This window comes from Dendropsophus ebraccatus, chromosome 12, assembly GCF_027789765.1.
Source record: "Dendropsophus ebraccatus isolate aDenEbr1 chromosome 12, aDenEbr1.pat, whole genome shotgun sequence".
Lineage (NCBI taxonomy): Eukaryota > Metazoa > Chordata > Amphibia > Anura > Hylidae > Dendropsophus > Dendropsophus ebraccatus.
This window is the reverse complement of record NC_091465.1, coordinates 36,700,723-36,713,675: the sequence shown is the minus strand read 5'-3', so window position 1 is coordinate 36,713,675 and position 12,953 is coordinate 36,700,723. Positions and strand designations below refer to the sequence as shown.

At 42.0% G+C, this 12,953-nt stretch overlaps 1 protein-coding gene across 2 annotated transcripts; it reads right to left on the bottom strand.

Annotated features, from left to right (window-relative positions):
- Positions 1-2,428: 2,428 nt before the first annotated feature.
- Positions 2,429-10,928, bottom strand: LOC138768537 (nicotinamide N-methyltransferase-like). Of its 2 annotated transcripts, none has more exons than XM_069946419.1 (4): positions 10,908-10,928; positions 9,061-9,261; positions 5,995-6,202; positions 2,429-3,952 (listed from the first exon to the last, which is right to left on the bottom strand). In XM_069946419.1, the coding sequence occupies exons 2-4, from the start codon at positions 9,209-9,211 to the stop codon at positions 3,523-3,525; spliced, it is 789 nt and encodes a 262-aa protein (XP_069802520.1). In that variant the 5' UTR covers positions 9,212-9,261; positions 10,908-10,928; the 3' UTR covers positions 2,429-3,522. The 2 variants fall into 2 exon arrangements, with proteins under 2 accessions (XP_069802520.1, XP_069802519.1); XM_069946418.1 differs by lacking the exon at positions 10,908-10,928 and adding an exon at positions 10,530-10,647.
- Between the last annotated feature and the right edge of the window lie 2,025 nt (positions 10,929-12,953).

The following is a 12,953-nucleotide window of genomic DNA, read 5'->3' as shown; positions in this document are numbered from 1 at the left end:
ACATGCTGGGAGTTGTAGCTGTAAACATAACAACCCCCATCATTTACTGACAGTCTGTAGTCCTCAAGATATGTTGGCAATCCTCTGTATTGGGCATCCTCAAATCATGACCTGCTGGGGGACTTGAGGTTGAACACAACCATGACTATACTTTTTTATGTTATCACCATTTACTAAAGCATTGCAGGGGAGCATCACAGATACAGTTGAAATCTATGATGGAAATGGGTCAGCATGTTGTTTCTTACTGGTTTATAATTGGTGGCTCCCAGGTACCCCATAGTGCATTATCTATAGGTATTACATAGCCTTATAGAGTACTCTCCTATGCTGTCTGTTACCAATAATATTACATTTGTATAGTTTTCCTTCCTAAGCACAACAAATCCATGTTTCCTCTCAACAACTGTATCTAACTACTGTCCCATCTAACATTGAGAATCCAATACTTCACCTGTACCTTCCTGTGCTGGTAAATTTGGCTTTTTTCTAGTCAATGTATTTACTGTTCAGCAGCAAATTTGACTTTTATATGACTAATAATAGTGATGTGATCTGCACCAAGGCTATATATGATATTTAATGTACACTTGAATGCAGATCTATGTATTTTGTCCTATTGGAGAGAAGAATCTGGCTATGTTGGAGCCCATGATATTCAATGTTTACACTAAACTGGAGGCAGTGTTTGTTCTAGACATCTTTATTGTGCAATGCTAGATGTTTCCCAATCGAATTATGCAATTTAGTATAACTATTCAGTGTATGGGAGTTAGACAAGACTTGTGCAATGCAATTTATCCGTCTGCATCCTTGTCTTTCCTGTGTTGAAACATGTTTTGGAGGACAAATTGGATCATTCTACCCTTCCCACTGTAAGGGTGGGTTCAGACTACAGAATTCTCGCAGATAAATTCAGCGGAATTCCGTCGCCTGTACGCGCTCAAGGCCGCGCGCTTTTCCGCTGGCTCCATAGACACCATTCTATGGGCCGGCTGATTCCGCCAAAAGAATTGATGTGACAATTCCCAGCCAGCCAAGAGAATGTCAGCAACAGGACAAATTGACTACTGACGGCTGCACTACAAGTCCAAACCAGCAGCCAGGAGTAGCAAAAAAAATGTTTTAAAAATGTTAAGCCCTTAGAAGAACTGTTGGGTTCTTCGTGTCGGATTCCTGCCTAACTGCACACTAATTCCCTGCCTAACGCTTTTCCTGACAGACAGCAGCTCTCTCCCTAATCTCTTCCAGCCTGCGTCTGACACGAACACCGCGGGACCTGATTCTTATATGCCCAGGTCATCTGATCTGGCCAGCCAATCGCTACTATCGACATGTAGGGTTTCCACATGATGCTACGAGCTCCCAAAGACACTCCTGCTTGATGATTGGCTGAAAAAAAGCCGCCAAACATGCAGGAAGAGGAAGATGCCATTGTTTCGATTATCGCGAAGTGCTCGTCCAATTAACAAGTACCCTAATACTTGAAGTACCAAGCTCGGACGAGCATGCTCGCTCATCTCTATTCCTAATACGTGTGGGTCCCAAACTAAAAAATAACGTAGTCCCACGTGGCAACTACAATGGCGCCAAACGGAGGAGTGACCCAGGTATATCCTTATTAACCCCTTAAAGACCGGGCCTGAAATAGCTTTAAGGCCAATTGTCACTTGCGTTTTCGTTTTTTCCTCCTTGTCTTTTAAGACCCATAACATAATTTTATTTTTTCACTTTCAGGGCCATGTGAGGGCTTGTTTTTTCAGGGGCAGGTGTACTTTTAATAGCCTTTTTCAATCTGCCATAAAATGAATGACAAAACCCCCAAAATATCATTATCAATATGGATTTATGGGGCAAATTTTGGGTGGGATCAATGTTTAGGTAATGCACTTTACAGTAAAACTGGCATTTTTTCTTTATTCTATAGGTCGGTTTGAAAACAGCGTTACGCATGTTTACTAGGTTTTCTAACGATCGATAAGTGACAGGAAATGCTTCTGTCACTTACACTTAAACGCCGCGACGCACCGCGGGGTTAATTGTGGCGGCCGAGAGATTGCGGTTAGCCGCCATTGAGGGTGAGGGCCTGGCTGCAGATAGCAGCTGGTCCTCACCCGCAATGGGGCGAGTTCAGCTTGTGAGCCCGCTCCATAGCCCAGGACCGCGGCAGGGTGTACATTTACGGCCTCCTGCCTTAAGGCCCAGCCTCCTGCCTTAAGGGGTTAAACCCGCCATAACTGACTTTGTATCAAACAACCTTTTTTTATATTCTAAAAATCAGGCTGGAGGGACGGTTTTAGTTTAGTCAACAGATTTACCAAACCATGATACACATCAATAAATCGATCGGTTTGGGAAACTCAAATGTTTACGTGTAGGATTGTTGAAAACCAGACAATCTTAGTAAATGAGGCCTAAAAAGTTTATTTTTTGAACCATTTTATTTTATTTTCATTATTTTTCTATTGAAGGTTTCCATAACAACATGAAATCAAAAAAGACACTAGGCATGCAAACATATGGTAAAATACATTTTAAGGCTATATTCACACTATGTAAAACTACGGCCGTAGTTCTCGCCGCAGAACTACGGCTGTAGTTTTGAGGGGTGGAACATAGCCTTATTTTCAATGGGATCGTATACGCTCCGGCTGCGATCCCATGCGGCGCCGGAAAAAAATGTCAGTTCACACAGTGAAGCAAGCGGCTCTGGACGCTTGCTTCACTGTGGGCTATGGGAAGCTCTGATGCGGGCGCATGCTGATGCGCCTTCATCAGAGCTCCACGGCCGGAAAGATCACCCAGCTGGTACTTAAGTACCGGCCGGGTTGATCCGGACAGAGACCAGCCGTTCCGTGACGGGGTAGCGTAACGGACAGTCTCTTACTGTGTGTGAACTACGCCTAATTCCACACCTGAGGCGGAGAGAGAGATGAGAACAAGTCATCTGTGCTGTGACTGGTTAGGGCTCTCTGTCCTGTCAGTGCGCTCTGTGGGGTGATTAGCGGCTGCTAACTGGTCTCCTTGCCTGTCACTCACCCGGTAAAGCATGCTGACAGGACAGAGAGCCATGACTAGTCACAGCCCAGATGACTAGTTCACAGCTCTTCCGCCGCCTTAAGTGTTGAATTAAAATGCATTTCACTGTACATGAAGCCCACGGAGCCCGGCCCCCCGACACCACAGGAGACCCGGCTGCGAGGTGCATGCAGCTGTTCTGGGAGCCCAATCAGCACAAATGTGTTGAATGGTTCCCTTTAACTGTATGCCAAATTGCATAAAGGCACTTGAACATGACCTGAGGATGATCTTTATTCACTTGGAAAAGAGTTCAAAGTTTATGATTTTGTGGCTGTTACCAGCAACTTTTCTACTCTCAAACTGCTTTGTGCTACATTATAAAGCTGCCCATTTCTGTAATGTGCAAACAAGCAATCTCTAAAAAATTATTTATGTATCTAACGTTTAAGTATATGTAGGTATGGAAGTAAGGCACTTGCTAGAAAGACTGGAGAGTTCACTTTACTTTGGTTTTCGGGCATGAATGTAATAGTGACCATCATAGTCAGTAATATCCGGCCTTGATTTATCATTACGCGGACCATACACAGCTTTTGCAATTTCATAACCTGCCTCTTTAAAAGCTTCTTCGATCTCCTCTCTAGTTGCACACATAGTGGTAAAATACTTGTCACCCACATAGTAAAATGAAGATTTTAGTACACTTAAAATCAGTAAGTGACCTCCGGGTTTAATCAAATCCTTAAAATTTTTCAGAACATTACAGAATGATTTTACGTCTTCGCAAGGGGCTTCAAGACAGAGACATGTAAGAAGACAGTCAGCAGGTTGCAGAACGACGGGGTGATAAGGGTTTCTTTTCAGAGCATCACATTTCAGGACTTCTTTCACCTTACTGCGGAGTTTCTCTGCCTTTTGTTGATAATTCTCCCTAAAATATGTAAAAGTATAATTTTTTTTACCCCATATTAATAAATGTATAGCCGTTTTAAAGTGGTTTTCCAGCACTGTAATACTGATGGCCTATCTATTAATATCAAATCAGTGGGGATTCACTTTTTGTCATTGGAAATTGGTTCTCTACAGATCTAATATTGGCCACTATTATCAAAGCTGCAGTGGGGAAAAAAAACAACCCTTTTTTTTAAAAAACAGTATAAAAGACAGAGGGGTGTAACAAAATAATAAACAAGTAAGTCCTCCTGCCTCCGTTGTACCACTCCCTGTTGACAGCTGGCAGCTCTCATCTTTGGCTGGAGTCCTGGTACGTCACATACCTGGCGCTCCCTTCTGCACCTTCACAGACCAGCTCAGCAATTGCCCAACCAGCCAGTCAGTGACTGGGGCAGTGTCCACCCAAGTCACTGATTGGCTGAGTGGGCAATCATTCAGCCGGGCCATGAGGTTGGAGCTAGAAGAGATGCAGGACACTGGTGGCTGTCAACAGGACCCCGGATCAGCTGCCTGTTTACTTTTTATCAATTTGTTGGACTTCTTGTTTAACCCCTTCATGACCCAGCCTAAAATGACCCATAGGACCGTGCCAGTTTTCATTTTTGCATTTTTCGTTTGCTCTCCTTCTAAGAGCTCTAGCACCTGTATTTTTCTATCTATAGGGCCATGTGAGGGCTTGTTTCTTTCAGCAACATGTGTACTTTGTAATGGCAGCTTTCAATCTACCATAACATTTATGATGGAACCCCAAAAATATTATTTATAAAATAAAATGCAATATTGTAACTTTTAGGGGGTTCCTTTGTCTACACAAGGGACTTAACAGTAAAAGTGACATGATACCGCTATTCTGTAGGCCGGCCGAACACAACAATATGCAGATTTACACAGATTCTCGAATGTTTTATTTTTTTTTTTATGAAATCATTTATTTTTTTCGCAATTAATTATTAATAAAATGGTAATTTTTTGCGCCATGATCTCTAGTACTTGTGTAGATCGGACGTTTTGATCAATTTTTATTAATATTTTTAATATATGCAATGTAACAAAAAATGTTATCAGATCGGACAATTATATACGCGATGGTATATAACATATTTATTTTTATCACCCCCTAGGTATTTTGGAATAGGTATTTTGGGGTATTTTTTAAAAACATTTTTACTTTTTTTTAACCACTTTTTACATGCAATCAATAGATTGCATGCACTGTTCAATGCTATGCAATAGGCATAGCATTGATAACTGTCATCGGTGCTTCGCACATAGACTCTGCCTGTGGCAGACTCTATGAGCGGAACGCTGGCCAGACCGCACTAAGGAAGGTAAGAGACCTCCGTCGTCCGAATAGCAATTGGCACCCACGGCACTGATCGGTAAGTGACAGGAGCTACTCCTATCACTTACACTTAAATGCCGCTATCGCAATGCGATCGCAGCATTTAAAGGGTTAATGACAGGCTGCAGCACAATTAGTACATGACTACAGCTGTGTGACTTATATACATGAATATACATACAGTACTACTGACATCTAATGGCAAAACATATACATTACTTCATTACCACTTCTGTTTATGTGCTAAAAATATTGTTATAAGGGCATAGCAAACACTGATGCTATATGGTAAAGATGCATTAGGGGAACATTTATCAAGAGTGGCAGACAAGTATGTTAGTCTTAAATAAAGCCCCTCCCCCTGTCCCCCATCCAGATTTACTAAGAGATGTATGCCTCTTAGTACAGCTTGCTGTCCCAGCGCCTGGTGCAGGCATTGAAGAAAAAAATCTACACCTGTTCCAATACTGGTGTAGATTTGTATCATGAGTTCCAACTGCAAGTAGGCGTAAATCATTAAAAACTCTGTTGTGGGAGGAGGCCACATCTCCTATCCATCTTGAACAAGGGGTATACAGTATATTGGTGGAGCAACACAATAGGAGCCTAAAAGTCTCATCTTTGCAGGTGCAGCTACCACTTGCAACAAAACACTATCTAAGGAACCATTTTATTACCTGTTTCCTTCCAGCTCGCATACATATTTTATAACTGGTGTCCAGTCAAAAGCCTTGGGATCCTTCTTCAGCCATTTCTCAAGTTCAGCTCGGTTTTGCGCCAGGAAATCTGAGGTGATGATTTTATCAAACACTTCACAAGCAGAGAGAAGGTGATAAATGGTGGGTCCAGCGCCAAAATCTATCACAGTATCTCCTCTCACTCCACCTTAGAAGATAAAATAGCTGCAATATTAATGCAAAAGTAAAGGGACACAAAGAAAATATTCAGCAGTGCTACCCCTAGCAGCAATGTACAATACGTAAGTTACTGAAATTTTATTGTAAATGTAATAAATCTAAATATGACTTTTTGGCTATTTTCACACGTTTTTCCTATGTTTTTGAAAATAAAAAATTACGTCTATCATTCCTTTGTTTGGCCGTCTATCAGTGCAATGACGGCTGTTGGTACATTATTATGTTTTAGGTGAAAGACGGTGAAAAAGGGACATATACAGTATCAGGAATCCGTGTCCTAGGAATCTAAGTGGGGTTAGCAATAATCTTTCACTAAGTAATCTAACTGTATAGTAGACAGGGCCGGTTCCAGATTTATGTGGGCCCTTGATCGACAGAGCCTTAAGGTCCTATTACACAAAGCGATTACCGGGCCATTCGGACGACATTGGCTCATGTAATAGAAGACAACGTAGTGAAAAATAAACGATCACGATAGCAGCAATAAGTAAAGGCCCTATTCCACGGAACGATTATTGTCCGTATTCGGCCGATATCGGCCGCTACGGACAATAATCATCCCGTGGAATAGAGTGCAACGATCCGTTGCAGTCGCTTGTTTTTCAACATGTTGAAAAACAAGCGACTGATATAGCAGCGATCTGCTGCCGTCGCTCCGTTGAATAGGAGCGTCGGCAGCAGACACTGCTATATCCTATGGGCTGCCCGGACGATTAGCGATCACCCGGGCAGCCCCCCCCCCCCGCAGCTCCCCGCCGCCCCCTCCCGCAGTCACCCGCTCGCTGCCGCCGCGTTGAATAGCGGCGGCAGCGAGCGGGGAACGAGGAGCAAACGAGCGCTGACAGCGCTCGTTTAATCCTCTAACGACCCGTGGAATAGGGGCATAACAGGAACAGAGGCAGCAGTCCCCCGCTACCTTCTAAGGGCTGCCCGGAAGATCTAGCGATCACCTGGGTAAATAACCAATTTTTCCCCATATGTGCCTCCAAATAGTAATAGGGTAACCCTGTGCTATATATTTTCTGTACCTCCATATAGAAGTTGGGCCCCTCCGTGCATCCATGTACAGTAGGTAGCCTCCCATCCCCTAGTTTTTAGCCTGCCCAGTAAAGAGGATCCCCTATGTAGCTATCCCCCTGTAGTATTTGTCCTGTGATGGTCACATAGCAAAGACTCTACACCCAGGACACAGAGCTGCTCAACACTCATCTCGGCATGATCTATTAAAATATAACAATCGTCATCGCGTACGGCGAATGGCTTAAACGAAAAGAGGGAAAATAGTGCCAGGATTGCAGATTTTTTTTTTTACATCGTATATATAAAACATTTTTATAAAAAAGTGATCAAAACGTCCGATCTACACAAATATAGTATTAATAAAAACTAAAGATCATGGTGTAAAAAATGACACCCCATGCAGCCCTGTAGGTGAAAAACTAAAACCGTTATAAGCGTCACAATAGGGCCATTTTATTAATAATTAATTGCAAAAAAAAGGATTTCATAAAAAAAATATATATAACATTTGAAAATCTATGTGAACCTGCAAGTGGCTGTGTTCGGACTGACCTATAGAATAATGGTATCATGTCACTTTTACTGTATAGTGGTATACGTAGACACAGGAACCCCTCAAAAGTTACCATATTGCATTCTTTTTTTACGATTTAACCAATTTATATTTTCATTAATAATATTTTGGGATTCCATCATACATGTTATGGTAAAATGAAAGACGCCATTACATAGTACAACTATTCCTGTAACAAACAAGCCATTACATGGCCTTGTAGATAGAAAACTGAAAGTGCTAGAGCTCTTTGAAGGGGAGGAGGAAAAAACAAAAACGCAAAAAAGAAAATTGGTGCCATCCACTGGGTCATTTTGGGCTTGGTCCCTATAGACTTAATTTTCAATAAATAGCGGCCGGTGTTGCAACGGACGTTATTTATTGAAAAGTTACGTTGTGTGAATTTAGCACTGTACTGTATGTGAAGCCTCATCAGTGCTAAACTCACCAGGTACAACCCACCATCCACACTCGCAAAAACGTTCAGATACCGAGCAAAGTTTGAATTCTGAACATTACTTCCAGGCAAATTTTCATTTGAATACCACGGTATTACTGTACTTCAAGACTGGGGGCCTGAAAAGTGTTTGAGAACCGAGCAAGAGCTTGAGAACCAAAGCAAACTTTCCTTGAAAATACAGTTTGATTTCTGACCAGTTTGAGAACTGAGGTACCACTGTATCTATTTTACTTTGGAAGGCTGTAAACCTGCCTTGAACGTGTCCTTTGCACACATCTTTTGATTTGTTACAGTGTAAAGCCATGTTCACACTATGTATAACACCGGCCGTTCTGTGACCCGGCCGGATCACAGAACGGCCGGTGTTACTGAAGCTCAGTACCGGCTGGATGATCTTCACTACTAATAAATTCGGGTGCATGTGGGTGCATCAGTTTGTGTGGCCGCTAGCAATCCTGGCCGGAGTGTATACTATGTATACACTCTGGCCAAGATTCCCTCTAGCTGCAGCACAGTGTAAGTTCAGCATTAGTCATGGACATTGTTGAAACTCGGCAACAACTGCTGTGGTTAATACTGAACTTACCTTGTGTGAACATGGCCTAACTGTGCAGGTTAGGCCTATCAAGAATCTCTGCTTGTCATCAGTGACTGGAATTTTCCTTTACATCAGCAAACTAAAAAATAAACTACAGCCATACAGATAAACAATTCGATTTTTTTCCAACCCGACGGCTCTGCTAATAGATCAACTACTTAAGTTCAACCTAGATCCATCATTTATATTATTTACCTGCAGCGAATGTCTCATGAAGGTTCCTCACGACAAATTCCGTCCATTCATCAAGTGTACTTCCATCCTTTGATACATAATATGTCTGGAGGTAATCTAAAGGACTGAACTCATCTATGTAGGTTTGCTGAGAGGTAAAGGGAGTCTCCATGCCGCTTTATTCTTAGGATGACTGTCACTTAGGTTCTTCAGAATATAATCCTGCATTTAAAATAATTCATTATATTCTTTGTGCTTTAACCCAATTTCAGTTTGCTCATAATGTAAGAAATCCATGAGGTGCACCAAAGATCTGTATTTACTCTGCTGTTCTATTTAGAGGACCATTCAGGAGGCACATTGTCTCAGTGTTCAGAGAAATCTGTGGTGGCCAGAGTGGTCCATGGTGGTAGAACATTTTTATGTCACTTTTTTTTCCAACTGGCACCAGAAAGTTATACAGATTTGTAAATGATGTCTATTTAAAAGTATTCCAGTACTTATCACCTGCCGTTTGTCCTGCAGGAAGTTGTGTATTCTTTGCAGTCTGACACAGTGCTCTCTACTGCCACCTCTGTCTGTGACAGGAACAGTCCAGATCAGTAGCAAATCGCCTTACAAAACGTCTACCTCTTTGCACCTCTTTGGCAGTCCTGGCATAATCTGGCACTGTACCAGTGATTGCTGGTATAGGTCTCTGATACTTTTTACAACAGTCACTGATCTAAGTACAGACACAGGTCCTTGCACTTCAGTCCTCTTGGCTAATGAAGACCAAGCAGGAGCAGTGTCTTACCAACAACTAAGCAATACTTAAAAATAGGAACAGGGACCCTTTTCTTTGACAGGTGTCCTTGCTCTTGTACTGGACTTGCCAGTACAACATTTTTAAACTCATCTCATGTATGTTTTATGTAGTGCAGTGCATTACTAACAAGCTGACTATAAAATCCTGGAGGAATCCCTCTCTCTATTTATCATGACATTCAGGGGGTGCAATAGCAGGGATCATAGCTAGCTTAGATCCTGACCATTACAGCAAGAGCCTGGGTGCAGTGTTAGACTGGCCCACCAGAGGATCCTCCAGTGGGCCCCCAGCTTTAGAACCTGCGCAAACACTGTCGTTTCTCACTGGTTCTTCATTGGTGGGACCCCAGGATCATTTCCTCTTTTGGGCCCCAGATACCACAGTCCGACACTGCCTGGATGTATGTTACACCTGTACATCATATCTAATTTTTATTTCCTATCCTGTGGATGGATAGGCCATAAATGTAACGTGAAATGGTCCCAAATGACATATTTTCCTGTGTTCCCTTTTACATAGCAAAGACTCTTACACATATCAACCAAGCCTGACTAGAATATTTATAAGGCCGTTAAAAAAACTACTCAGTCCAGCCCATCAACTGCTGTAAAGTTTCCCCTAAGCTGATGATATGTTAGTATAGCTATGTCATGCACTGTTGCGTTTTATTTTTTCTACCCACCAAGACTTCGATCCTGAATCCATGCAGAGGGGCGGCCAGCCAGCAAAGACACCAGAGTAGAAAAGAATGTCTGTCAGTGCAGACTGTGGTACAGAGTCATAAAGACCGAGGAGGCGGAATATGTTTGTGCACGTTTCTCCTTCTTATCCTCAGCTTTAACCAGATAAAAGGAGGAAGGGAATGGACTGTGGCCTGTAGTTTGCCCTATGTCTTCTTCAGGATATAGCACAAACTGTTAGCACTGCAAAGTGTGTGTACACTGCAAAACTCCATGATATTTATTTATTTTCTGGTCACGCAGTATTACACCTCCAAAGGTCATAGGTTATATGTAGTGGCAGATTGTTATAGGCATAATGTTAGTTTTGTGTCTCTTACCTCTGTTCTTCTTTCTGCGGTCAGTGCAGATATATAACTATAGCAAACAAGCGCATGACTTGACTGTGTTTCCTGGAACAAAGCCAAGGCAAGCCCTCTTTTTGCTTCACTCACTAAATAACATAGCATGTTTTTCAGCTGAAGCATGAAGAATTGTTTGCAGATGTATGCAGATGTTGTGGCTTAGGCACGGTGGGCCAGGAGTGACAGTACCCACCCCCATTAACACGGGCAACGGTGCTTGGTAGAACGGTAGTGGGGTGTGTGGGTGCGGGTGTGGCACAAGTAAACTGAGTCCAGCACATAAACAAGAGTTGAATCTTTACTGTAGAGGGCTTCAGTGCTATAAACTAAAATACAGGAACAGGACCACTCACAGGCACTAGTGCAAAAAAGACATTACTTAAGGTAGATTTTAGGTAGAGGTGAAGAAGTAGAATAAGTCTTGGTGTAGCGAGGGTAGTGTGGGGGCTCTTGTCTAGTTAGCTCAGTACTTTATTGTAGTGTAGTTACTTAAAAGAAGAAACCCTTGTACTCACTTATACTGTATATATCATCTTTGCATATATGACCACCTTCTGCCCAACTAGATCGTTAACCCGGTAGCTAGAGAACTAGGGCTCTGTCAGGTGGTTGAGTATAGTTTGTGTCCCACCACTGGGTGCTGTCTATGGCACCTTAGTAAGTCACTCCCTCAGGTTCACATGGGTGGGAGACGTATTATTGTGTTTTCCCCACTAAGTGTCACTACTTTCTCTAGTCAACCTATTGCACAGCTGAAGGAGTGGAAGGGTTAAATTGTTTGTATCATGTGTTATATGCAGACCAATCCCAGGTGCTGGTTCTCTTCTATCTCTTCTCACTCACACACACACACTCTCAGCCCCACCACTCACAGGAGGGTTTAATTTGGCCCCTGTAGGAGGAGTTAGTTTTGGTGGAAGGAAAAGTGCAATCTGAGGATAGTATTCACTATGAGAGGAAGCAAAAACAAACCAGTCTCTGCAGAAGTGAAGCCAGATTCACTCATCTCTGATCAGGAGTTAGTGTACATTTTGATATACCAAAATATGTCAAATAGATATAGGCATATTATTAGTGTCTTGGTGTCTCTTACCTCTGCCCCTCTTCTTTCTCTGCTCAGTGTAGTATAATATTGTAATAAAGAAGCTCACGACTTGGCTGTGTTACCTGGAAAGTCCTTATTTGCCCCTTATCATTTACTTAGTAATAGAATTCTGCTAGAGCTACGGTGCCTACACCACCTAGCCAAAATGGAGAAATCATCTATTTCAGCCATATTTAAGTGCAGTTTTTAGTGCAAACTTGACCATGCTCTAGTTGTGCATAAACTCCGCCCCTTTTTCGTACAAGGCAAAAAAGTGTCTGTAATTGGTGGAAACGTGTCCAAAATGCATAATAAATGTGGAGAAAAATTCTGTGCGCCACTTTTTCAGCCAAAATTCTGGCACAGACACATTAGTAAATCTGAGGCAATGTTCCTAATAGCACACAAAAACGCTAAGGACACTAAGAATATACAAAGAAAATAAAAACATTTTAACTACCTTACTGCTATATTTATGTTATGGTATGTAAATGTTGGCGCCTACTATATTATTATTTTGTATTTAATAGTCTGTGAGAGGTGAGTATAGTGGATGGGGGGGGGGGGGGGGACTATTTGATCAAACCTGTGTTAAGTGCCTCAAGTTTACTTCTATAATAAATACAGCAGTAATGTAGATTAAAATGTTATATATTTTGTATTTATGTGCCTTAACAATTTTAGAGTGCTGTTGTTTTTTTTGCATCTGTTCTGCAGCCATAAACATCATGTACCCAGGAAATTTTTTTTAATCATTTTTGTATGTGCTGACCGTCTTCTTTCTTTTGCATAGTTGCATAGTTATAAAACTTAAAGGGAAGCAATCATGTTAAAATGGCTATTAAGCTCAGGAAGTGTGCTGATAAACCCCTCAGCACACTTCCCATACATGTCCCTATATCCCCTGTCCCTGCAAAGGAAAACATATAAACTTAATT